General features: G+C 35.2%; 1 protein-coding gene across 1 annotated transcript; it reads right to left on the minus strand.

Moving 5' to 3' along the window:
* Window positions 1–9,658: 9,658 nt before the first annotated feature.
* Window positions 9,659–23,554, minus strand: FBXO4 (F-box protein 4). Its single transcript, XM_077763492.1, has 8 exons — window positions 23,494–23,554; window positions 23,170–23,378; window positions 21,479–21,714; window positions 18,844–19,064; window positions 15,249–15,324; window positions 14,963–15,138; window positions 10,850–11,025; window positions 9,659–9,981 (listed from the first exon to the last, which is right to left on the minus strand). Exons 1-8 carry the CDS (start codon window positions 23,552–23,554, stop codon window positions 9,892–9,894), a joined length of 1,245 nt encoding a protein of 414 aa, XP_077619618.1. The 3' UTR covers window positions 9,659–9,891.
* Window positions 23,555–27,958: the final 4,404 nt, after the last annotated feature.

A 27,958-nucleotide genomic window follows, 5' to 3' on the forward strand; every position in this document is an offset into this window, starting at 1 on the left:
ATAAAAATTTTTAAACCTCTATTAAATACTTCTATAAAAGCAGATAAATAAAAATCAAAATTTCTAAATTTCTAAAGAATCATGATAATAAAATCTCTACATTAAAGAATCTACAGGGTGCCTGGGTGGCTCAGTCGGTTAAGCGTCTGACTTCGGCTCAGATCATGATCACACAGTTCCTGGGTTCGAGCCACATGTCGGGCTCAGTGCTGACAACTAGCTCAGAGCCTGGAGCCCGTTTCAGATTCTGTGTCTCCCTCTCTCTCTGACCCTCCCCTGCTCACGCGGTCTCTCTCTCAGAAATAAATAAAACATTAAAAAATTTTTAAAAAAGAATCTACATAATACGGTAAAAGCAGTGATCAGAAGACAATGTACAGCCTCAAACATTTAAATCAATAAAATGAAAGGATATAAATAATCAAATTCCCAACAAAGAAAGTTATAAAAAGTACAGTGAAATAAACCTGAAGTATAAAAACAAAAATAACATCAGATATTAATGAGGTATAAAAAAGGATAACAAAATGCTGCATAAATCAAATACTAGTTCTTGAAAAAAAAATACAAAGTAGTAGCTTAACTCATCAAGGCTGGGGGGTGGGTGGAAGGAGAAAACATACAAATATAAACTAAGAAATGATGAAGAAAAATTTATCTTGAAACAGGATTTATTTTAAAATCATAAGACATTAGTTTGTAAATACCTATGCAAATAAACTGGAAAAATCTAGATAAAATAAATAATTTCTTAGGAAAAACTGAATCCTTTAGAGAAAGATTATATAATCCAATTTCCATAGAATAAAGTTAGCAAAAAACTTTACTGTAATAAAGGAATAAAAACCAGATGTTTTCATAGAATAATTCTACCAAAATATCATCACATGATCTCAATACTATCTAAACTGTGTCAGAAAATGGAAAAAAGAAAAATCTTATAATTATTTTTATGAAGCAAATATAACACTGATACATCAACTTAATAAAGATATCATTCATTTTTAAAATTCTTATGCATTCATTTCTAAATACAGAAGCATAAAACTAGTCCTAAACAAATATTAGTAAAAAATATCAACACAATATGAAAATAATACAATTTGAGGCAAGAGAGATTTATCCCAAAATTGTAAAGATGGCTCAATATTATTTCATCCTATTAATAATTTAAGATGAATCCTATGATTATCACCATAAAAGGCCTCTGACAAAATTTGACACCTATCCCTCAATTTTAAAAAGAATTTAATATTTATTGCATATGTTCTTAACACGATCAAAAAAGGAACAAAAAACATTAAGATATAGATAACCTACATAATATAATCAATAAAGTGGATCTCACTGACACATGTAAAAAAAGAACATACTTTCTTCTCAACTATATATAAAGTTACTAACTAAACATCACCCTTAAAGCTAGTATTTTACACATTGGGAAACTTCTGACAACAGGCATTCCCACCAGGATGAAGAATAAGGCAAGGAAGAATGTCCACGGTCTTAGTATCATCTAATATTATACTGGCAGTATTAGCAAAGCAAAATCAAGTAAAAGATTAAACATTGTAAAAAAAGAAGTAAAACTCCCTATTTGCAGATCATATGACTGTAAATATGGAAAAAAACAAAGAATTATTAATAAGAAACTAAATCAAATAATAAAGTATAGGATATAAATTTAATACATAAAATAAGTAATTGTCATATATATAAATAACCATCTATAAGATCTAAGGGAAGACTACATTTATAATAGCACAATAAAGACAAAATTATTAAAAACAAACTTAACAAGAAATGTGCAAAATGTACATAGGGAAAAATTAAAAACACAGCTGTCTCGAATAAATGGAAAAACACCTATTTTCTTGGAAAGGAGACAACATCCTAACTATTTAATTTCTCTACAAGGTATTATATATGTAATGGGGGGTTGTTTGTTTTTTAACAAAGATGATATTAAAGCTCATACTGCACAGGAAGTATTTAAGAATATTTTGGAAAACCTTTCAAAAGAGGAATGATGCCCTATCAGATATCAGAACACACAAAAAGTCCTTTATAAGTGTAATAGTATGGCATTAGAGCATATAGAGAAGCAGACTGAAAAATCAAAACAGAAAGGCCAGACTCAATTACATAAAGAAATCTAGTGTTTAATGAGTATCATATCTGAAAATACTGGGGGAAACATGAACATTTTAATAAGATATAAAACAATTATATCAATATGGAAAGAGATAAAACTGGATTCACACTTCACAATATACCTGAATAAATTCCAAATAAATTCAAGAGTTATATGTAAAATATGAAATCACTCAAGAAGAAATATGGATATATTTCATTATAACCTGTGTGTGGGTTAGGCATTTTTAACTATGAAGCAAAATATAGATATGAAAAAAGAAAGTGTTAATAAATTAGACATTTTAAAAGGTTTTGCATGGCAAAAATACGGTCAGAAGATAAAGGATAAACTGAGGGGGAAAACATTTGTATCATAAAGATTCACTTCTCTGATATCAGAAGAGTCCTTTAAAATTTGAGGGAAAATAAGTCCAACAGAAAATGGGCAAAAGACATGATCAGAAAGCTCACAGAAATAATATTCAAATGGTTTTTAAATAATGTTCATAACGTAGCAAAATCAGGCTGATTAATTCTAGTCTACACAGTTATAATGAATCAAACAATTTATTACTAGTTCCTATACTTTCTACTTCATTTGGTAATTAGCCTAGATTTTCAACTTAATAACAGATTGTTTTCACATCAAACAAAAACACACACGACCCCAAAATTGACTACTGAAACTCAGCAACATATAGTGTAACTATTCAAGAAAAAATCCAAGTGCCTGGAAAGATGTTTGAAATAAATTTTATTCCCATCCACCCGATGGTTCCATCACCCTCTCTCTGACTCTTGGCAACCAATAATCTATTTTGTGTCTCTACAAACTTGCCTATTCTGAATATTTCATATATATGAACTCATATAACATGTGGTCCTTTGTGAGTGGCTTCTTTCACTTACCATGTTTTCAAGGTCCATCCATATTAGCATGTTTTCTTATTGCTAAATAATATTCCATTGTATGTATACACAGAATTTTATCCATTTATCAGATGATAGGCATTTGGATTGTTTTCACTTTTTGACTACTATGAATAATGCTATGAACATTTATATATGAGTTTTTGTATACACATTTTCATTTCCTTTAGGTATATACCTAAAACTAAAATTGCTGGGTCATACAATAAGACAATCTTTAACATTTTGAGAAACAACCAAATCATTTTCCAAAGCTATTACATTCTGATCAGAAAGGTGTATGTTTTTCTATTTTTACACATCCTCTCCAATACTTGTTAGTACCTGTCTTTTTTATTATAGTCATCCAAGTGGGTGTGAAATGGTATCTCATTGTGATTTTGATTTGTATTTCTTTGATGGCTAATGACGTTGAGTTCTTTTCATATGCTTACTGGCCATTCGTTTACCCTTTTTGGAGAAACATCTTCAGATTCTTTGCTGATTTTTGTCTTATATTGAAGTATAGTTGACATATTAGTTTTAGATGCACAATACAGTGATTCAGCAATTACGTACATTACAAAATGCTCACTAAGAGAAATATAGTTATCAAGAAAATTACTAAACTTTTAGAATACACTTTAGAAAATGCTACTGAAAATCCAATCTGATCAAAATTGTAAAAGTTAAATTGAAATAACCATTCGGGGGGGGGGAGTGGAACAAATTCTTTCTGTATGTAGCAATAGTACCACCTTCTGGAAATCTAGAGATCGCACTGTCATATTTTTCAGAATTTAAGAACAGTCTTCTGTTAGTTATATATAGCAACATTTGACAAACAAGCTAAGACTTAGTACTTTATAAGGTAGAAAGCAGAAAATGGCCTTCAATGCAATCTGGTGTAAAACCGATAGTGCTAATTATGGCAAACAGAAAAATTAAGTATTCCTTTGCCAAATTTTTTACTAAAATTAATATAGTTCTATGAAAAAAAAAATCAACAGCCTTACAGTCCCCCTGAGTTATTTTACCAGATTCATCTACTGTTAGGTCTTATATGCTTTCTTAAATAGGGTTTTTTACAGCATGTTTTTATGAGACTAAAAATAAAAACTCAAGGGGAACCTGGGTGGCTCAGTTGGTTAAGCATCTGACTTCAGCTCAGGTCATGATCTCACAGTTCCTGAGTGAGCCCCATGTCGGACTCTGTGCTTACAGCTCAGAGCCTGGAGCCTAAGGATTGTGTCTCCCTCTCTCTCTGCCTTTCTCCACTCACATATTGTCTCTCTCTCAAAAATAAACATACATTAACAAAAATCTTTTTAATAAAAAAACTTATTTTGATAATGGCGTTGTGTTGCACATCAAAACTTATTTATTGGACAAACTATTTTAGAGCACTTTTTTGTACAACTCACAGTCTTTAGTGCTTCAAAAATATTAACTTATTTAAGTCTTCTCAGAACTCTATGAGGTAGGTATTATTTATCTTCATTTTACAATTAGGGAAACTCAGTCACACAGAAGAAACTTACCCAAGATCACACAATAATATAGTTAGGATGTGAACTCAGACCAATCTGGCTTTAGGGTCCACGCACTTCATGACTTAGTTACGCTGCTTCTAACATTCTTATACAAATGTAGAAAGAATAATCAACTGGAATATCTTAAATTTAAATATATTTAATTTGTTGAGACTGTACCAAGGATCAGACCTCAAATGCTATAAAAAGTTGCTGAGGACTTCTTCCAAGGGTCAAAGAATGTGAAGGCAAATATAATTCCCTTGAGAGGACAAAGAAACAATAAAAAGTCATCATACTTTACAATAAAAATGAAATAATACTGAAAATCAAGGGGAAATAAGACATGAGAACTCTTCACAATATGCAGTAATGATCAATATAGTTCAGCTACTGTGTGTAGACACAATGCTAAAAATTTTTTTGACAAATAGATACTGATCTAGGAAATCATAGTGTTTAAAAGACAGTACAAAAACCAGTAAGAATTTTGCTTACTATCACATAGAATGTAGGTAACAAAAGATTGTTATAGCAAAAAGAAAACAGAATAAAATGAAAATTATACATTAAGCCATCAAAGAACAGTAAGTACAAAAAGTCTAAATAAATTCCAAAGATAAAACAGGTCTTTTTGGTGATCAAAAGATTCCCTTTTATGGGAATAACTGCCTATTTTGGGTACTAGTGGGTGGAACAGCAGGCCTGTCATGAGAAATTTTGCTTGGATAAAAAAAAAATCACTGACACTTTTTTTAACGTTTATTTATTTTTGAGAGAGAGAATACACAGTGGCAGAGGGGGAGAAAGAGAGGGAGACAGAGAATCCAAAGCAGGCTCCACATTGTCAGCACAAATCCCAATGTAGGGCTCAAACCCGCAAACCACAAGATCACGACCTGAGCGGAAGAAGTTGGACACTCAACCAACTGAGCCACCTTGGCGCCCTACCACTGACATTTTCCATGACAATATGATTGATATACCAAATTGCAAATGTAAAACCTCCAAATGTGAAAATAAACTGTTGAGCCCTCAACAGGAATTCTGAAGACAGAGAGCAGATCTGAAAAGCAAAAAAATGTCTTGATTTTGTTCAGGGCAAAAAGAAGTTGTCTCAGAAGAAAAAAAAGAAAAAGAAAAAGAAAAACCCAGAAAAAAAAATCACTAAATTCTCTGTGTATATCTTTGGCTAAATTTTGTGTCAAAAACCAACTCATTTGAAAAAAAAAAGATATATAGTGTGGAATGTTGCCCAAGGAACAGAGTTTGCAATTTATGTTTAATCATGTTAATTGTTTAAACATAAGAAATATACTTACTGGAGAAAAAATAGCAGAAGTTATAGTCTCTACAACTTATCATTCATACTTTTCAGAATACAATACAAAATTGTGCCAGATACCAAAGAAATGAAAATGGCACCCATTCCTTTAATAAAAGAAAACCAACCTTTAAAACCAAATCTTTCAGATTTGGAATTGACACACAGGATTTTTTTTAATTTAAGTTTTATTTATTTTGAGAGAGAAAAAGTATACTAGAGGAGCAGCAGAGAGAAAGGGGAGAGAATCCCAATCAGGTTCCGTGTTGTCAACACAGAGCCAGACATGAGCTTAAATTCACAAAGTGTGATCTGAGCCAAGACTTAGAGTAGGATGCTTAATGACTGAGCCACCCAGATGCCCCAGACAGGATTTTAAAGCAGCTCTTATAACCACTCTCAATGATGTAAAGGAACAAATGCCCTCAATGAAAAAAAAAAAAAAGAAGGAAATCTGAGAAAAATAAAATTAAAAAAAGAACAAAAATAATTATAGAACCAATACAATAATTAAATTATAATCACTCACAAGAATGATTTAACAAAATCTAGATAAAAATAAGAGTTTGAAAGCCTGAAGATAAATCAATTAAAATTATCCAAAATGAAGAACAGAGAGAAAAAAAAACAGGAAAAATGAACAAAGCCTCAGAAATAGGTTAAAATAATAACAAACTATGTGAACACATGTGTTATACAATATAGACCCAATGGGGGAAAAAGGAAAGAATGGGGAGGGAAAATTTTGAAGAAATAGTGACCAAAAATTTCACAAACTTGGTAAATGGCATGAATTTCAATATTCCACATGCCTAGTAACTCCCAAGGTGGGTAATAATAAACAAGTCCATATCTAGGACACTGTAGTTAAACTGCTGGAAGCCAAGATAAAAAGTAAAAACGAAAGCAGAAAAAATATTATATGCAAGAGAATGAAGGTATAATTAGAGAATAACTTTTTATCAGAAATTACAAAGCTTAGAAGAGAACAAAAGAACATCTTGAAAGGGCTGAAAGAATAAAAATGTCAACCCAGGATTTTACGTATCTTAAAAATATACGACCACTTTTATTATTTTGTAAAGTGTTTCTTCTTTTAACATCCTTATAATATATATGGGCTGTTCTAGCAAAAGCTGTAACACTGTCTCCTGGGATTTATAACATATGCCAGTATAATACATTTAACAGCTGTAGCAAAGAGTGGTGAGAAGAATAAGACCTACACAGTTACAACATTTCTACATATTACACAAATTGGAACAATGTTAACTATAAGAAAACTTTTGAAAGCTAACGAAATATATTGCAATCACTAGAGCAACCTCTAAAAAATTCAGAGACATGCTAAAAAAAAAAAAAGCTGATAGAGAAACATTGATTTCTAAAACATACTAAAATATCCAAAAGAGAAAGAACAGAGAAACAACAACAATGGAGGAGATAAACAAATAATAAAATGATAGATCTGAAACCAGTCCTATCCATAATTACATTAGATGTAAATGACCTAAACATTCCAATTAAAACGTATATATTGCCAGAATGGAAAAAGAAAAAACAAGATTTGCTATATCCCATCTGCAAGGGATAGACTTAACATTTAAAGACAGATTTAGGCTGAATGGATATGCCATGAGAACAGTGTTTTGTTTTGTTTTTTAATCTTGAAGGAATTATATTAATATTAGAGAGTGGATTTCAAACCAGTGAGTATTATCGACAAAAAGAACATTATTAATAATGATAAAAGGGTCAATTGATCAGGAAAATAAAAGTCATATATGTATGTGCACCTTAAAACATCAAAACAAAGCAAAAGCTGACAGTTAAAAGGAAAAATAGGCAATTCTACAATCATAGTTAAAGATTTTAATGACTACTGGTAATTGATACACCTATAAAAGATCAGTATGTGGCACCCACTGGCTCAATCAGTGGAGCATGTGACTCCTGATCTCGGTTTAGTGGGTTTGAGCTCCATGTTGGATGTAGAGATTAGTTAAACATAAAATCTTTAAAAAAATCAATGTAGCCAATATAGAATATCCGAACATTTTAAATTACTTTGACCTAATAGATAGCTATAAAATATTCCACCTAACAACTACAGAATATAAACCCTTTTCAAGTGCATGTAGCATATTCACAATAGACCATAAGCTGGGCCATAAAGCAAGACTCAACAAATTTAAAAAGACTGAAAATTTAGAGTATGTTCTCTTATAAAAGATAGACTGAATTAAATATCAATAACAATAAAATATATAGGTAATAGATATTACACAACACTAAAACAATAATACTAAATAACCCCTATGGGTTGAAAAGTAATCTCAAGGGATTAGAAAACATTTTAACTGCATAATAATAAATACACAGTATTTCAAAATGTGTTCATGCTACTAATAAGGGCTTACGAGAAAATAGATAGCTTTAAACGCTTATTTAAAAAAATAATGAAATCAATAACTTAAATTTCTATCCTAAATAATAGAAATGAAAAAAAAGAAATAGAGAAGAGAAAATGAAAGTTCAAAAAATTTTTAAAGCAGAAAAATAGAGATTAGAGAATACTCACTGAAATATAGAATAAATCAATAAAACCAAAAGGTAGTTTTTTGAGAATAAAATCAATAAAACTTTAGCTAGATTGCTCAAGAAGAAAAATGACATAAATTACCAATATCAGAAATCAATGAGATGACATACTACAAATATTAATAGGAAAATAAGGAGATCCACTTTTGGCATAACAGCATAAGGGATTCCATGGCATGGCTCCCTAGAGAAACTAGAGAAAATTATTTTTAAAAACACCAACCATTTAAAGCCTCTGTAAATAGTCCCAAAAGCATACAATAAATGAAGAAGTATTTTTTAAAAGTCTACTAAAACTCAATAAGAACATCAAGTCTGGGATTTGAGCCAAGACTCACTGCCTCTTTCCCTCCTCTAACTCAGCAAGATGGAAACTCCAACCTAGACTGTGGCAGCCAGGGAAGCAGAACCATTATTACCTCTCTAAGCTGGAGAAATACCCTCCCAGGAGCAGGATGTTAGCATTTCCCATCCGGTCTCCAACCACCATGCTGCTGAAGCCAAGTTCTGGATGAGTGTACCCAAGACGTAGGAGCTACCTTTTTTGGAGCAGCACCCATTCATGGGTTGTAGGCTATATCTTGAGCACAGCACCACTAATACTACTGTGCTTTTTTTTTTTTAACCCTAACCCTAATGCTAACCCAAATACTATGCTCTTTTTATTATAATCTTAAAAATTCCTCAGTTCGAATGAGACATGAAAGCTGTAATATTTCCTCTGCAAAGTGCAAACCATTTGTGAGGAAGTCTCATGACCATGTCTTAATGGAATGTTTTCTCTAGGAGGATGGAATACAATTTGGCTTTAGAACTTTATGAGCCTTCAAAGAGCTTCCAGGAAAGTTATTTTCATTTAAGTATTAAATATGGTATCAAGTTAATTTTCTACTGTCTCAGTAGTGGTATGACCATAATATTAAATGTAATTCTATATATATTCCAGCCTGTAAGCAGTATATTTATTAAAAATACATAAAAATTTCTTTCTAACAACCAGTCAAGGACCCCTGAAAAGAACCTATAAAGTCTGTTATTCTCCACCAGGGCAATCTCTGAAATGAAAAGAGAAATCACAAGGAATGAGAGAAGTACAAATTTGTTTTTTCTAGAATTTAATATTTTAAAAAAGAAAATATAAAAGTTATCCAAAAAAATCTTAAAGGGTTCATTTTGGGGCTAAATGCTAGCACTGAAAGTTTTTTTTCTTATAATTGATTTCAGGTAAAAAGTAAAAATTATGTAAAAAACAAAGGAGCTAGAGCTGTCCCAATATAAAGCCCACCTGCAAAAAGGCAGGACAAAATGAGCTGACTGAACAAATTTCCACATCATGGACCTTGGTAACAGGTTTCAAATGGTTTCAGTTCTCAAGATCTAAAAGGAGGATCATCTTGCATGCTTAGACTCTACTTCTTCAAGAATCCACTGAATGCCATTCAAAAAACCAGTTAGAGTTTCAGCCTCTGTATCCTGGACCTATGAGCAGATAAGAGAGGTCACTGTAAGAAACTGAGTCCAAAATCTTATGATTAAAAGAAACATTTTTTTAGATACTAAGAAAAGAATAGGGTTAAAAAAATTCCAATTAACTTTGGGTGAGTCATTCAAGTTTTGTCTCCTACAGAACTTAGATAAAAAATATGATCTCAGCTTTGGGAATGGGAAGAACTATCATTTCTATGATTTGTTTGTATGTATCAGAAAAAAAATTTTTTCCTCCAAAGGATCCACTTTGAAAGCTAAAACATTTTTTAAAGAATCCAGCTAGTCAGATGATAAATGTGATATCCAGTTGCAAAAATGTGTCTTAAAGACTGCCACTCTTCTTAAAAGTAAGCTAAAACTCCCACCACTCTGTGTTCCAAAGAGTCTTCAGGGCTCTATGGAAGGTGTAAGGGGAGGAAGGAAGAAAATTTTCTAACTTTTTAAACATAGGCATTTCCAATTTTTAATTTTCTTTATTTTACCTAAGGGCTTTCATATAAGGTTTCATTTGAAGAAAGGGTTCCAGGATTAAAATTTGGAAAGCAAGAAACAATAAGATGGAATTTGTTTTTTTGATGACCCTTAAAGAATAATACATTCATGCTTTAAAAAAACATGATACAAAAAAAAAAACCGATCAACTGATATCTTATAATTTATGGTAGGGAAAGTAAGTAGAGAGCAAATGATCAGGTGAAGCTTATTGATACCAACTGACTACCTCCCACTGATTAAGCTATTAAAACTAACTTTAGAATATGATTTCATTAAAGAGAATGAGTAAGAAAGCATTAAAACAAATAAAGAATAGTGAAAAATAAAAATAAGATTTTTCTCACCAAAGAAAATAAGACCTTACCATCCATGGGTGGTTTAGATGATTTAGACGCAGCTCATGAGCCAAATAAAAACAGGGCATTCTTTTTACATTTGCTTGAGAAATACAAGATAAAACCAACATAGGTCTTCCTGAAGATCCAAAAGCTGGATCTGTCATTGCCATAATACGAGAAAATTCATCTTGCCATTCATGTCCTAAAGAATGTAGTCAAAACCCTTAATTTGCATTACTTATACTGATTTTTAAAATAAACAAAATAAGAAAATAAAAATTATCAGGATCCACATATAATAAACTGCCTCTATTGTCGTTTATTTACAGCTATTCAATTACTGATGTGTCATAAAATTACATTAAGTAGCCTTCAAGGATAGGAATTTCGGTGATATTAGAGGGAAAAATAGTCACAGTACCATTCAGATGTGTTTATAGTTTAAAAACAAAAATACTTTGATATAGATAATTTTCCTCTCACAAATTTTGTAGCTATAACTACGCTTTCTTTCAAAGGCCTTAATTTAAACAATTTAAACATACAGTTGGGTCTAGCTCTTTATTCAAACTAGCAATCTCTGCCTTTCTTTGGAATGTGTAAGTTATGGACATTGTAAGGTAGTCAAAATTCTAAAAGGACCCCCGATGATTTACACCCTTGTATAATCTCTTACCCTTTAAGTGTGGGAGGAATCTAGAATCAGTGATGGGATATCACCACCCTGAGTAGGCTACATTATAAGACACATATGACTTCAAGAACAAGAGAGTATCCTCAGTGAGGCTGACCTCAGAGAACCTTGGTGGGAAAGATTCTCCACTGCAGGATCTGAAGACAAGAGGGAGTCACATGGCAAGAAATGAAGACAGCTTCTAAAAGCTGTCATCAGCCCCCAACTGACAGTCAGTAAGGAAACAGAAAGCTCAGTCTTACAACAGTAAGGAACTGAATTCAGCCAATAATTTCAGTGAGATAGGAAGCAGATTTTTCCCCAGAGCCACTGGAAAGTGATGCAACCCATCTGACCCTGATTTCATCCTGTAAGACCTACACTGAGAACCCAGCCATGCTGTGCTGACTTCTGATATAGAGAACTATAAGCTAATGAACAAGTATTGTTTTGAGCCACTAGGTTGTAGGGGAATTATCATATATTAATAGAAAATGAATAAACATTTAATGTAATTATCAACAGGGTGCATTTAAATCTATCATAGATCTCTCAGATTTTCACTTGTCCCATCTGTTCTTTGTTCCTTTATCCTACCTTCTTTGGACTGTATTTTATAATGATTCCCTTTTATCTTAACTACTGACTTAATTCAATTGTACCTCTCTCACACTTTTTTTAGTGGTTGCTCAAGGATTTACAATGTACATTTTTAACTTGTAACAATCTACTTTAGACAGTATTATACAACTTTACACAGTATTATACAACTTTACATATAGGAGAACCTTGTACCAATGTATTTCCATTTGTTCTCTTTCATGTGGTTTGTTATTATTATATATCTTACTTAAAAATACCATATAGCCACAATACATTATTTTTCCTTTACATAATCATTAAAAAGTTAAGATTAGGGGAAAAAATATATATAGCTATATTGTTTCCATCCCAGGGCTCCTCTTCCTTTTTTTTTTTTTTTTAAGATCCAATTTTCCATCTGGTATCACAGCCTTCTACCTTCTACCGTAAGAGCTTTCTTTATTATTCCTTGTAATGCAAATCTGCTAAGAATGAACTTTCTCAGGTTTTGTCTGAAAGTCTTGATTCTGTCTTCATTTTTGAAAGATATCTTTGCTGAATGTAAGATTTTCCCTGTTTTGCAATACTGTAAAGATTTCTCGGGCGCCTGGGTGGCTCAGTGTCGGGCGTCTGACTTCGGCTCAGGTCATGATCTCACGGTTCGTGGGTCTGAGCCCTGCGTTGGGCTCTGTGCTAACAGCTAGCTCAGAGTCTGGAGCCTCTCTTCGGATTCTATATCTCCCTCTGTCTGCCCCTCCCCTGCGTGCGCTCTTTCTGACTCTCAAAAATAAATAAAAAACATTTTAAAAAATTAAGAAAAAAATATTTCTCTTCACTGCCTTCAGCAATTCTTTCAGGAATTCTCATTCTTTACCTTTGGCCCTCTGTATGTATGCTTCCTTTTTCTTTTGCTTCCTTCAAGATAATCTCTTAGTCTTTGGTTTCATCAGTCTGGCTATAATGTATCTAGGTATATTTTTCTATTTATGTATTATTTTATTTACTTATTTGCTTGTTTGTTTTGAGTTCTCTGAGTATTTTGGATCTATGGTCTGTTGTCTTTCAGTAATTTTGAAATATATTTGGCCATTATCTGTTCAAAAATTTCTTTTTCCTTGTTTTCTTTCTTCATGTTTTGGGGCTGAAATTACACGAGTTAGATCAGGGATTGACATACTATATTCTATGGATCTATTTTTATAAATACAAATTATTTCTAAAACAGTCATGCCCATTCACTATAATTTCCCTATGGCTACCTTTGCATTCAGCTAAGCTGAGTAACTGTGAGAGACCATATGGCTTATACACCTAAAATATTTACTATCTGGCCCCTTAAGAAAAAGTATGCTGACCCCTCAGTTGTTTCCCTTGATGGGTTTCCCCAGTTTTTGATGCTCTGTTCCCCAGTCCTACTCTTTTCTCTGTGTTTTACTTTGGATAATTTCAATTAGTTTATCTTCAGGTTCACCAAAGGTTTCTTTTGCTGATAAATCCATTGAGGAAACTGTTCACTTGTTTCTTGTTCACCTGTTATATATTCATATTTAGCATTCATATTTTATGTTTTCATAACTTACTTTGCTGAAAATCCCTTTGTTCACACATATTTTCCACTTTTTCCACTAGATCCTTTAACATATTAATCATAGTTATTTTAATGTCCGAGAGTGCCAACATCTGGGTCATCTCTGGGTCTGATTTCACTGATTGCTTTGTCTCTGGACAATGGGTCTTTTCATTTTTATTTTTTGTGTCTTATAATTTTTTTAAACAGAATTGATCTATATTTTTAAAAATTTTTTTAACATTTATTTATTTTTGAGAGACAGAGAGACAGAGTGTGAGCACAGGAAGGGCAAAGAAAGAGGGAGACACACAATCTTCAGCAGGCTCCAGGCTCCGAACTGTCACCTCCCAACACAGGGCTCGAACTCACGAACCGTGAGATCATGACCTGAGCCAAAGTCGGACACCTAACTGACTGAGCCACCCAGGTGCCCCTGTGTCTTATACTTTTAAATTTAATATTAAATGTTTTATGTAGAAGAATAGTAGAGATTGAGATGAAGAAAATCTCTTCCCAGAAATGGGCATGCTGCTTCTTCTGTTAGGTCACTAATGCAGTGGGTTGAGTCCAACTAGTCAATAGTTAAGCTGGACTTGGCTTTTGTTGCTGTGGTTAACTTCAGGGCACCATAAACATTAAAGTCTTTCAGCAGTTGGGTGGCTACTGCTACCTTGTTCTGAGTGAGAACAATGTTTTACATATTCACGCCCTAACTTATTCACAAAAGATTTTGGAGAAAAATTGTAATACTGGCTTATGGCCAATAATACTCTGATTTCATGCCTAAATAACAATGTGAAGGGTAATTATTCTGAATATGTAGAGAGTGTTCTTAACCAATCTACTTACTTACTCTACCCCACATATCTCTGTACTATCTGGACAATTAAAACAAAGGTAAAAATTTTCAGTTATCTGCATAAATTATTTGAACAGAGCCAGAAGCAGACAAAACATCAATAACAAGTACAGAAGCATACAACAAAGAAATACTATGTAGTTATAGTATCAAACTTTGATATTCATCAAAATTCTATAGGTGTTTATTAAAAAAACAGATGACCATGAACCAACCCAAATCTATGAATTAAAATTGATCAGAGTAGCAATAAAGCAGGTATGTTTTTAACAAGCTGCCTAGATGATCTGAATGCATACCAAAGTTTGAAAGCCCACAATTAACAGTAATGGTACTAGAACCACATTTTTAAAATTAACCATTATATTCTTAAAGCCTACTAATTTTTTTTCATATATGCTTTGCAAAAAAAAAAAAAAAATGTGCTCTTAAAAAGAAAATAAGATAATGCTTACTTTTATGAGCTTCAGCATTTGCAACATAGATGAATCCATCAACAACTTCGCACACCTTCTGAATTTGTGGAATTACACTATACCGGCTTCCTTGTTGATCATCTCCTTCATTCTGTAGACTGAACATCTTGTTAACTGCACTTGTATGTTCTTCTCTTGCTCTATCTCTTTCCTTTCTATAAGAAAAATGTAAACATAAAACATAAACAAATACTAAAGAGGCTCCATCCCCCTAAAGTATCCAAGTCCTGATCTCTCAGGTAGGCCACCAAGTAGGCAGCCTTACCTGGTAGTGGAATATAATATCAGGATGTTGAATTTATGTTGGTTGCTCAACTGAAAACTGACTCCTGATCCAATACCTAAAGAAGAAAATTACAGTTATCAATAAATATAGAAAAACATCAGATTGAAAAAAATTACCCAGTGCAAGCAAAATGAGCAACTAAAAAGTCCATGGCAAGTTACACATAGCTTTGGAATAAAATGAAATGTCTATGTTGAAAAAAAGATGCTGTATGCAATTTCCATTTACGTGGCAATAAAAATATGGATAAAGAATAAAGAACTGCTAGGCTTATGGCATTCCTTTTTGTATCATCATATCAGTAGCAGCTGCATCATATCAGCTACTAATATTTACCCTCAAGACTAAGACTCATTTTCCAATTTTTATGTTTCTCATTAGTTATATACTCCATGTATACATTCAGTGAAATTTCTCCTTCTGAAAATGTCTTTAAATTGATGGGGAGTCAATATCACCTAAGAAAATTGAGGAAATACCAGATACTGAAATTTGGAATTAGAGTTGGGTTATAATCCTGAATTTGCCACACATTATATTTTGTGAGCCTCAGTTTTGACATCAAAATACAGAAATAATATATACTTCCTAGAAATATTGTAAGCATTAAATGAGACTGTATATGTAAAACTCCTGGCAGAGTGATACTAAATACTAGCTTTTTACTACTTTTACCTGAATTATTCAACATTGTTATTTGTCCTTCTTTCTTAAAATCTTCCCTTCTTTGGCTGTGTTAACACTCAGGAGCCGATTCTCCTTTTGCATCGTGAAAAGCTCCTTCTTTCTTCCATGACTCTCTTTCCTTTTGCTATATCAATGTCCTTTTCTATCTGTCTACTTTTCTCCATCCTCACTCCCTCCTTTTAGTCTAAATTATCATACCTCTCACCTGGACTTTTGCAATCACTTTTAACCAGTCTCTACATCCACTTTTGCCCCCTACTGTCCATTCTTCTGACTGCAACTGGAGAGATGGCTTAAAAATGCCTATCTAATTATATCTCTTTCCTTCAAAGCCATCATTCTTCAAAAACAACTTATTATAACTTCACCTTTACTTCCCTCTTTAGGACAACTCCACCTTTCATATTCTTGATTCCTGAATTAAAGCCAATCTAGTGGCTTAAATAAACCTGCCATGCCATCCTGTGTCACCATTCCTGGCTACGTATATGCAGAGATCTTGGTGGCTGAGACTGCAAGCATAACCCTAGTCCCCTGGCCACCAGGTCTGGTATACAAATTCCCCAAAGAGATCCCCAAAAGAGATCATAGAAACAACTCTATTATATCTCTGATCTTTGTTTTTATCAGTTTAATTTCCAGAGATTACCCTCTCGACACATCTAACCTCAGCCCAGTATGATTTCCATGCTGTTCTATACCATCTTACCAATGACCTATCCTGCTATTCTTCCCTGATCTTGCAGCGTTTGAGGCATAATTAGATTGGCATTTTCAAAACAATCACCTCTACTGCTGTCTGAAGAATAAAATTAGCATTTCATTATCCACAAATTTCCCCATATTTCCAACCTCTTCTTTTTTAAAAAAAAATTGTTTTGTAATGTTTTATTTATTTCTGAGAGAGAGAGAGAGAGGCAGTGTGAGCAGGGGAGGGTCAGAGAGAGAGGGAGACATAGAATCTGAAACAGGCTCCAGGCTCTGAGCTAGCTGTTACCACAGAGCCCGATGTGGGGCTTGAACCCACGAACCGTGAGATCATGACTTGAGCTGAAGTCAGATGCTTAACCGACTGAGCCACCCAGGCACCCCTCCAACCTCTTCTTTAAGTGTTGCATCTCATAGCCTTATCTGCAACTGGCCTGCCCTTAAGTGCTGCTGCTCTTGAAGAAGACTCTCAAGTAACAAAACTGCTTATTCTCTCACATATCAGAGTAGAGAGGTGAAGTCACTGTTCTCTTTACTCCTCGCTTCCATGTCCAAGCACTCACCAACTCTCTTCAAAACTTCATCTCTATTCAGACACACCATTCAAGGGGAGTACCATCTCCCCTTCTACGGCCTCATCATTTATGAATCTCCTTTTGACAACTCCTTCCTCTAAACATTCACTGAAGATCTCAGCACCTGGTTCACAATATTCCTCTCTATACTCAGAAACTTCCAACTCCATGCAGACACCGTATGATTCCCAAATCTTGATTTCTAACCCAGATCTTACTCTTGAGATCTGGATGCAGAGTAATCCACAAAGTGATTTGTTCACTCACTTATCAAATATATATACTGAGTGTCTACTACATGCCTGACATCAAAACACAGCCAAGAATAAAGCTAGCCTGCCCTAATGGAGCTTCCATTCAAGTGGACTGCTTATAGCGGGCATCTCTATTTATATCTCTCAGAGTTATCAAACTCGGCATATTCCAAAGAGTGGCTGTCATTCTCCCTATACAGATCTCTCAGTAAAGTTTCTCTTCCTCCTCCTGTGTTTCCTTACCCTAGTAAATGGCACCATCAACCAAGATGAAAACCACATCAGAAATACTACTAATACATACTCAGTCAACACTGTATCCTTCACATTTTTTTCACAATATTCTAGTGGTTTCTTAATGGGTCTCCATGTCTTTATAGCCTCCTCTAATCAATTTTCCACTTAGGAGCCAGATATTTTTCAAATGCAATCTTGATCATCTTGCTCCTCTGCTTAAAATCTTTTGACAGCTCCCAAATGCTTAAGCATGACATTCACGTGTCTTCTCACCTAGCCCCACTCTAGACACACAGAGCTACTTCAAAGTGTCACATAAATCCAGAATTCTGTGCTTTTAGAAATGTAGTTCTCACTGCTCATAATACTTTTACCCCTTATTTTAATAGCCTACTTTAATTCATCTTAATGACTCAAATAAGGCATCCTGTTCAACATGGAGCCTTCTTTGACCCTTATCTTTCTATCCAGGAGGCTAATTACACCATATTCTAATCAGCTGCATACTTGTCTCTGCCCTTACCTAGACTAAGTATCTTCAGGACAGACAAAGATTTCTCATGTTTGTTTTAAATCTCTGCACCTTTAGCATCTAACAGGTGCTCTCAATAAATGAATGAGTAAAAGCATAAGCTAGATTATCCTGTTACATATGTTTTCTATATCTCCTGCTGCCAACTAACTCCATGGTTATTGTTTTCATAGAAAGAAGATGAAGGTATTAATTGAGCTCTTTTTAAAAATTCCAATGTATATCAAAGTACTCTGCACACAGCAGATGCTGAACGGTTTTTGCTGTTAACATTCTTTTAAAATATAACTACTGTACAAACATCTGTATAACATATAACTCACTTTCATATAATCTTACATTCTGTATTACACAAACTTGAGACAATAAGGGAAAGTGCATCTCTCATAAAAAAGTAAATCAATTCTTTCAATCCATTGGGATTGGGTGGGTAGGGGGGACAGCGGGGCTCCTATTCACCAAATTACTATTATTTCATTACATCAGAGATGTAACTAATTAAAAATTTCTTATTATTCAACATTAGTGTCAAGCCCAAAGTGCTTTAATTATTATATACTATAGATTAACATGAAAATTACCATCAATCTGCCTCTGAGGCAAGCCAGCTGTTGGGCAAAGTTCCTCTGAAGACATCAAGCTCAACACCAAAGATGTATTCAGTTCTTCCAAACCTGGTCCAAACATAGCAAATCGTGGTTCATTCTGAATGATCAATGAGTGTAAAAATGACGTGACAGCTCCATACATAGGACGGCTAGATTTCAAGGGTCTTCTTGTATATGGACAGCACATTTTATAGCTGTATAAAATTGTCACAAGTAGAAAATTAAGACAGAAAAAAAAAATTAGCCAGTTATTCATTCAACAATATATACTTTATTGAGAATCTGCCAGACACAAGAGATACAATTATATAGTTACAATCCTCATGGAGGGACATGGAAGACAGACACCATTATAATATGTATGCTGAATGCCATGACAGGAAAAAAGCAAAGGTGCTCTGGGAGTAAAAGTGGTCCAGAAGCTGAGAAAGTTTCCCCCAGGAAATGGTTTCTTAACTTCTAATCTTTTATTTAGATTCTTCTTATGGGACACTTGGTCTAACATTTGTTGCAGCTGTAAAAACTCACTACATAGAGTAGTGAAATCTCAGCCTTTCTTATCATTACAACTGTCAGGCATTTTTGTCATTACAACTGGGGGTCAGTGGGTGGTGTTACTGGTATCTAGTGCACAGACGTAAAGAATGATGCTAAACATCCTACAGTGCACAGGACAACTGGTCTAAACACCTGGTCTAAAATGTCAGTAGTGCGAAGATTGAAAAACCCCACACTAAAAGATAAGCTACATGGATAGTTAGCATACATATCTCTAGAGGTAAAAAAAGAAAAAAAAAAATTACTAAGGCCACCAATATGACCAAATTTCTCAAGTACTCTTATTAACAGCCTCTAATGTAACAGTTTAATGAGTGTTAATTATACTCAAAAGCTCAAATGTTCCTTATGGATAACCTAGCCAACTAAGAACCATGTGAAAAAAACCAACTGTTTCTTTCAATAGTGATATATTTCTAAATTAGCAAATCTACATGTTAGCAAGAACATACTATTAAAACACAGTACCTAAATCAAAATAAAACCTAAACCCTTTTAACTAAATCAAGCTGGTTAAGACAATCAGTAACCTAACAAGATAATGATCTTTATTTAGGAATCTTGTAATTCAAGAAAGAAAAAAAAAAATCTACTTTGAAGCTAGGTAGATCTGGCCAAGCCTCACCACTATTGTTCGTATAAGCCACTTATAGTCTGAACTAAGTTTTTTACTCTGAATTATTTGAGCAATAACAATTAACCCAGGGTTGTAAGGATCAGAAATTAATTTATAGATTTAAGAAACAAAACAAATGAACAAAACAAAAGACAGAAACCAAAAAAAAAAAAAACAGACTTTTAAATACAGAGAACAAACTGGTAGTTTGCAGAGGGGAGGTTTTAGGGGGATTCGTGATATAAAGGGTATTAAGAGTACACACATCAAGATGAGCACTGAAAAATGCATATAATTGTTGAATCATTATATTGTACACCTGCAACTAATATAACACTGTATGCTAATTATAGCTAAAGAAAAAAAACCTTTATATGATCACAAATGGTAGTTACTATGACTATTACTATTCCTGGGGAAAAGTTGGTTCCACAGCATGATATACTTGATGCTATGGTTGGTTGTGGTTCAATGCAGAAATAACAACTAGCCAATTAAGAGTACAGTAGCACTTACTGAAATTATATATAACATAACATCTACATTTTAATAAAGTAGCCTCACCTCATAAGACTTAGCATCTACACTGGAATAAGGAATGATCTGAATAATTTAAATAAAATATGAAAAAAAACCTATATCTAGCTACTAAAATCTTTACCTTAAACACAAATATTTTTTTATTTTATTTACCATGCCTTAAATTTGGGGCCCTCAATAGAATAGGTTATATCCAGACCCAATGACATACGTTTAAGGCAGCATGCCAGGATTCCAATCAGAACAGCCCCTTATAAGCTATATGACCTTAGGCAAATCCATAACCATTCTGAACCTCAATTCCACATCCATAACACAAGGATAATACCTTTTTTATTGCATGAAAATTACGTTAAGTAAACATACAAAAAGCACTCCCATAGAATCCAATGCACTACAGTTGTTCAAGAACATTAATTCTCTCAGCTACATGATATTTAAAAGTCAGTGCTTTTGGGTAATAACAAAATCTTATTTCCCAGAACCTTCGGAATGTTTTTCTTCCCTGCTAAAGAACTGGTCTCTGATTGCTAATCATTCCTTGTTTGGACACAGAAAAGTATTTAGCAATTAAACAAAACATCAAGTATTCTAAGGATAATGAAAATTTTAAGAAGCGTTTTACTTCTTGGCATATGAACTGTCTACTATATTATTCAAATACTCCAGAGTCAGGCACCACAGGCAAAAATGAAATAATAAAAAATAATAAAACGTGAAAACTGAAAGGGTCCTATGAAGGAGGTCATTTAACTTAATCCCGAATTTTTACAAAAGGACATTTAGACCCAAATTCTATGAAACAAATCAGTGGCAGGGTCAAGACTAATTTAGACTACTGACTTGTAATATAGTCAAATATAATATATTTGTTTCATAAAACTAGATACTTACACTGCCATGTAGTCAAAAACTGTACCATCAGTGACCTCTGATACAGGCTTTTTTAAGATTTCTAGATCTGGAAGAGACTTCCAGTCAACAGATGACCAAGAAGGAAGATCCCGCAGCAGAAAATATCTCCACAGAATTGGATCTCGTACAGTTTCATTCCAATAATGGCTTGTACTTCCCAACTGACACAGATCATGAGGTGAAAGAAATGACAAAATATATAGCTGTACATCAATCTGAAATGGAAACAGCAAATGGGCATAAGTCACAAAAAAATGTATCCTGGGAAACTGTTTCCTGATAAATTATAAAATACCAGGTAATTATTTTATCATATTAGGCAACCAAAAGTCAACCGAAGACTTTTTAATGATTATATCAAGATAAATTACAAAATTAGTAAAGAATTATAGTAGTTAACCAAAGATTAATTTGTCAGTATTTTTAATAATGAGATCTATCATTCTGAAGTTATTTTCCTGCCATCAAAAAAGAAAGATAACTGCACTTAATTTTTGACACACTGTAACATTCACTTTTCAAGCAAAATAACCAGATCCTTAATTTCTCCTCATGGATATCATGCCACATTGTTCATCTGAACAAATTACTTACGGAAATAATCTAGCCTTCAAAATAAAATCTTTATCAAGATGACAAACTGCTGATCTTGCATTAGATCAAAGAATAAATGTGTCATCTGAGTTCCTCCATAAAATCTATTATTTCAAAGAACCTCTACGAAAGGGAGAACCTTGGAGGCATTCCGAGCCTGCAGTTTCCAATTTCTGAGAGATGTCAGAGGGAGGTGTCAAGGGTTCAGCTGAGACACGGAATTTAATCATTTCTAAGAAATTTCTCGCCTCTCCGTTGCCCCATCTGCCTCAAGAGTTTAACAGAGGAGGTGGATAATTCTTGCAGCCTGTCGCCACTTGAGGCGCTTTTTTTTTTTAATTTCTTTTTTTTTCAAATTTATTTCTAGGAGAGAGAGAGAGAGACAGCGCGAGCAGGGGAGGGTCAGAGAGAGAGGGAGACACAGACTCTGAAACAGGCTCCAGGCTCTGAGCTGGCAGTCAGCACAGAGCCCGACGCGGGGCTCGAACCCACGAACCGCGAGATCATGACCCAAGCGAAAGTCGGACGCTTAACCGACTAAGCCACCCAGGTGCCCCGAGGCGCTTTTAACTTCTTCCAGTGAAGTGTGAGCGCCGGTACTTGAACCAGGCGGTGAGAGCAGGGCCCCAGGGTCCTCGCAGCGTTCTGCGGGTCCCCCCGGTGTTCTGGGGCACCGAACCTGAGATGAAAGCCGCTGACAACACGGTCGCTGAAGGCTTCCCCAGGCTACCCAGAGAGTCTGGCGTGGTCTTTTTCCCGAAGGCCCGTTAGGGCGTTCGAGGACCGACACTGTTTTGGGGGGTGGAAGACGTGAGGATGGGCCGGCCGGTTACCAGGGCGCCCCCTGACGGTGAGTTTCGCTGCGACCGTCAGTCCCGCTGCGGAGCACCAAAGGTCAACGCCCCCGGCGTCTCTGGTCAACTGTTACTCCCGGGTGACGACATGGCCCGGAAGGGCTGCAGGACAAGGCAGGCCCAGACCCGGGTGAGGCGAGACCCCCAGGGGCAGCCCGNCCGAGCCGGGCGCCCCTCCCGCCCCGGCCCCTCGGTCCTCCGCGGCCGGTGGCCGCCACTCACCGGCAGCCGCGTCAGGGTACTGGCCTCCTCGTCCGCCTCCTCTTCGGAGGCCCTCGGCGCTGCCCTCTCCTTGCCCACCGACTGCCAGAAGTTCCTCCAGCCGCTGAGGATGGCGNCCGCAGAGTCACGCGCGCGCGTCCGGCTCCGGGCGCCTGGCCTCCCGCCTGGTGCCTCGCGCCGGGCTCCTTCCACGTCCCCCGGCGGGCGGCCTCCCCACCCGGAAGGGAACCGAGACGGGGCCCAGTCGCGTGCTGCCTGGAACCGAGCCCGAAGCCCCGGCTCACTGCCCTCGCCCCGTTCACTTCAGACCTCAGCCGCGCTAACCTCGGTCACTGGACGTCTCCGGGCCCCGTTGTAACTTGGTTACGTTCTGTCTGAGACCCATTTACACCTCATCTGGGCCTAGGTGATCCTTATTCAATAGATGGCTCCCTTCCGCTATTTTATGCACTGCAGTGCTAGGTGTAGACGGTTTTTGTTTTTCAGTCTCTGATTTACTGTTTGTGTTCTTGGAGATTGGCGGAGAGTAGAGAGGTGGTCAGGGGCTCAAGCATGAAAGACCTTATGCCAAGGTGAGGAGTCTATATTCGCTCTACTTTAAAATATAGGTACATTTAAAAATTCTTGAAGGTAGGCATCTCATAAAAGGGCAGCAAAATAGGGCTAGAATGAGAGGAAAAGCAAGATACTTTTGAAAACTGTTGCCTGAATACTGAAGCCAGATACTGTTCAAATCCTGCTAGTGAGTGTTTTTTTAAAATCTGTTGAAACAGTTATTCGTTTTACTCACCTTGTCCGGCCTTAACTTTGAAAAGGCTTTAGGAAGCTATACCATATTATACCACATTACAAGGTATTAACAAAAATTCAACGGAATAATTTAAAAGATCAAATTGGCTTTATTGCACAATTCATGAATATCCCAACTAGCATCCCAACTAGCAAACAGAAAGGAGCTGTCTTGAGCTGCAGGAAAAGAAAGGTTTTTAAAAGGCAGAAAAGGGGCCAGGTGGTGCCTGGCTGGCTGATCAGTGAGAATCTTGATCTTGGGTGCAGAGAATAGACAAAAATCATTACAGGCAAAAAAAAAAAAAAAGAAAAAAAGTAAATTATTGGCAAAAAGTACACTGTTGTAGACAAGGTCATCCTCCTAAGGGGAACGGAAGAGGTCTATCAGTAAGTTTCCTAGTGCTGGCCAGGGATTCCTTGTTGACTGGCTAAAGGTTACATTTCTGAGGAGGCTGAAACTGCAGGTAGGTAAGGTCTTGGTTTGCTGAAGTGCGGCCCTTCAAAAAGATTCCATCTGGGGACTGTGGTTTTCTTTTCAACAAGGGTAACCTATTATATTGAACTGATTATGGTCCCTATTGGTAAAAGGACACAAATACTTAGTACTATGTCATTCATTTTCAGCTGGATTACTTCAGTCTAATCCAAAACACTCTGCTCAAAGCTACATCTGTTTCTTACAGGATAATTTCAATCTAATGTAATAAATACATAGTTTTAAGGCTGTAGGATTATTCAATAAAAAGCAAGACAGCACTGTTATACCACGCAACAAGAAAAATATACCCCATTCAAAACAATCCAGTGGCTTTAAAAATCCATTCTTGAGAATGGACACAATAAATGAATCCCTACATAATCTGGCTTAACTCATTGTCAGCCAGTAGTTGCTTACAATATCCAGGACCTGCAACTCTATTCTTTTTGTGAAGACACCAAACACAGAAATTGTAAATTTCCAATCAACCTCTATCCACCATTGCATTATCTCAATTGTATTCTCCCACACATAACCCAATGCACCTGTTGAAAAATTAACCCCTTTTTTTTACAGCCTTCAGACTAGAAGACAGGATCAACAAATTCATAAAATTATTGAAATCTATAAGGATCATGTTAGGCTACAGGGTACATTTATGTAAGTTGTATGTATACAAATATTTTAAAATATAATTATATTTAACATAATATACATTCACCACTCACACACACTGTCCCCTCATATATATTAAGCAGACTGTTTAATGCTTAATAATGGACACACTACTTACTGGCCTGAATTTACACTTCAGAAGTAAATATCCAGGAATCTAAATCTCAAATAACAGAAATCTGAAAAACCCTGATAACTGAGGTTCTGTAAGATCTGAATTTAAAGTTTCATTATTTTTCTTGCATGCTGTTGCTAATGACCAATAAGCAATCCGATTGCAAACTTACTTCTGCAAGGCTGTCCACACAAGTAAAAGAACCATGAATTGATTAACCATCTGGCACTTCTCCCTCTCTAGGACCAAGAAAGAACTAGCACAAGAAAAAAATGTGTATCAGTTCAAGTACTGAAATAATTTTCAGCTTTTACAAATAAGTGTGAGCGCTTATAAATGTATGGGTTATAATTTTTTGTGAAAATTATTACTGTAAGTAACGTAATCCCATGTGTCCACTAGCTGATTCAAGTCACCAGTTTATCAATCTTGCTCCGTCACTATCTCTACCCAATGCACCCATCCCCAAATCAAGATTATTCTTAAGCAAATCCCAGATATATCATTTCATCCCTAAATATCTCAGTATAGGTCTCTAAAAATTAAGGTAACTTTTAATAAACATAAGCCCTTTACTATTATCAGCTAACTAATGTTCTTTAAAATCACCAAGTATCTGGTCAGGGCTTAAGTTCCTCACCTGCCTCAAGTATATATATTTATTTATATTTTGCAATTGGCTTCTTTAAATCATGACCCAAACAAGATCCACCTGTTACATTTGGTTGATCTATTCCTAAAACTTGTTCATTCTGTAGGTTCCCTCTCCTTTATTTTCCTTTGCAACTAATAAAGAAACCAGGCTGGTTTTTCTGGACTTCCAGGACCACATTCTGGACTTTCTTGAAGGCCTTCAATGGGGTCTTTAACCCATTCCTCTAAGGCTTGATCAAATTTAGGTAGGTTTTGCAAAATATCTCTAAGTGGTATTGTGTACTCAAATTGTCATTCCCATTTTCTAATGTTCAAACTTGATCAATGGTTTCTAAAGTCTGATCCATTTATTACCAAGTTCCTCATAATCTTTTCATCTCAAGCATTTAAGAGTTATCAGTGATTACTGTTTACAAGTTGTGAAGTAGTACTATTCTAATTTTATGATTTCTTTGATTAGATGATTAAATAAAAGTCCCTCATCAACCATTTGATTGTCCCGCCCATGATAGAGAATCAGCCTCATCTTCAGGGAACTCTGGTTTACTTTTTTTAAAGTTTATTTATTTATTGGGGGTGGGGGGTGGGTGGGTGGTGGGGCAGAGAAAGGGAGAGAGAATCCCAAGAGACTCAAACTCACAAACTGTGAGATCATGACCTGAGCTCAAAGCAAGAGTCAGATGCTTAACCAACAGAGCCACCCACACGCCCCAGAGCCCTGGTTCATTTTAATAGGAAATGGTATTTGGACATTATTTGGTGGTCTTTATGTAGAGAAAATAAGAGTTCATACTGTTATTTTCTATTCAACTTCAGAATTACAGAATTTTTACTTACCTTCTTTGATTCCAATTTAGTCTCTTTTCCCTAACACCGAAAATTAGCATTTCTAATGATATCAGCAGTGTTATTAAAACTATAATTCCTGAGGAGTTTGATTTCTTCATAGTCCTTGGGGATATCCACTAGGGAAATGCAAATTATTGTTCTTTAAAAATAATTGAAATATTTCTGTGTAGTTAAGCCACCAACTTGAATGAGCACAATACAGCTCATTTGTTTTATTTTGCTTTGGAATTTTAGGGGTTGCTTTTAATTTAGATCTAATCTTGTTTCCTAAAAATGTAGTGCATGCTTCCGAAGTCAAATGTACAAAATTCAAGGTATATTCAGAGAAGTCTAGCTTCCATCCTGGGCCCCTCTCCATCTGGTCCCTTTCTCCATACCTCCCACCATAAGTACCTTTTTAAAAAATTTTTAAATTACACACACACACACATACACACACAAGCAAACAAGGTTATACACACATTTATTCCCTTTCTTAAATAGTACTATACACATTTTCCACCTTGTTTTTCACTTAAGACGACTCCATAGCATTATACAGAAATATCTGGCTTTGCTTTTTACAGCTATATACCATTCAATCATGTGGATATTCTAGTTTAATCTATTTTTTAAACAGGATATTGGATGACTAATATTTCATTAAATGCCTCTGACTTGTAAGTTAAGTGTGACCAAAAGGTACTAGAAGTCAAGTCAATCAGGCTGATAGGTAACTGTTGATGTTGGTATACAGAGTATATATACATTGGAGACCGGGGCTGAAAATTTTCAGAAAATTGTAGGTTTCCTTCTGGCCATCCCTAAAACAAACATTTGAGGTATCTATCCAGCCAGTTAATTTCTTTTCTGAAACTTGCTTCTCATTTAGAAAGGCTAGCACCACTTGAACTGACAAGGCAGTGAATGAGTGCTCACTGGCCTGAACCAGAGTTTGTCACTCAATTATTCTGGCTGATAAGTATATTTTCAATATGATGAACTGAAACACAGAACTAGACTTAAAGAAAATAATAAAAACTAAGTCTTTTGAGCTCTTAGAATGTGCTAAGCATTGAACTAAGCAACTTAGAACATTAACTCATTTAATCTTCAATTACTCGTGAGGTAGGTACTATTAGTGCTCCTTTGTTAAATAATAGGATATTAAGGTATAGAAAGGTTAAGTAATTTATGTGGAGCCACATAACTAGGACATGACAAGACTAACTAATATTTAACCTCAGATC

This window comes from Crocuta crocuta, unplaced genomic scaffold (genome assembly GCF_008692635.1).
Source record: "Crocuta crocuta isolate KB4526 unplaced genomic scaffold, BGI_CrCroc_1.0 scaffold4, whole genome shotgun sequence".
In the NCBI taxonomy this organism is placed as follows: Eukaryota; Metazoa; Chordata; class Mammalia; order Carnivora; family Hyaenidae; genus Crocuta; species Crocuta crocuta.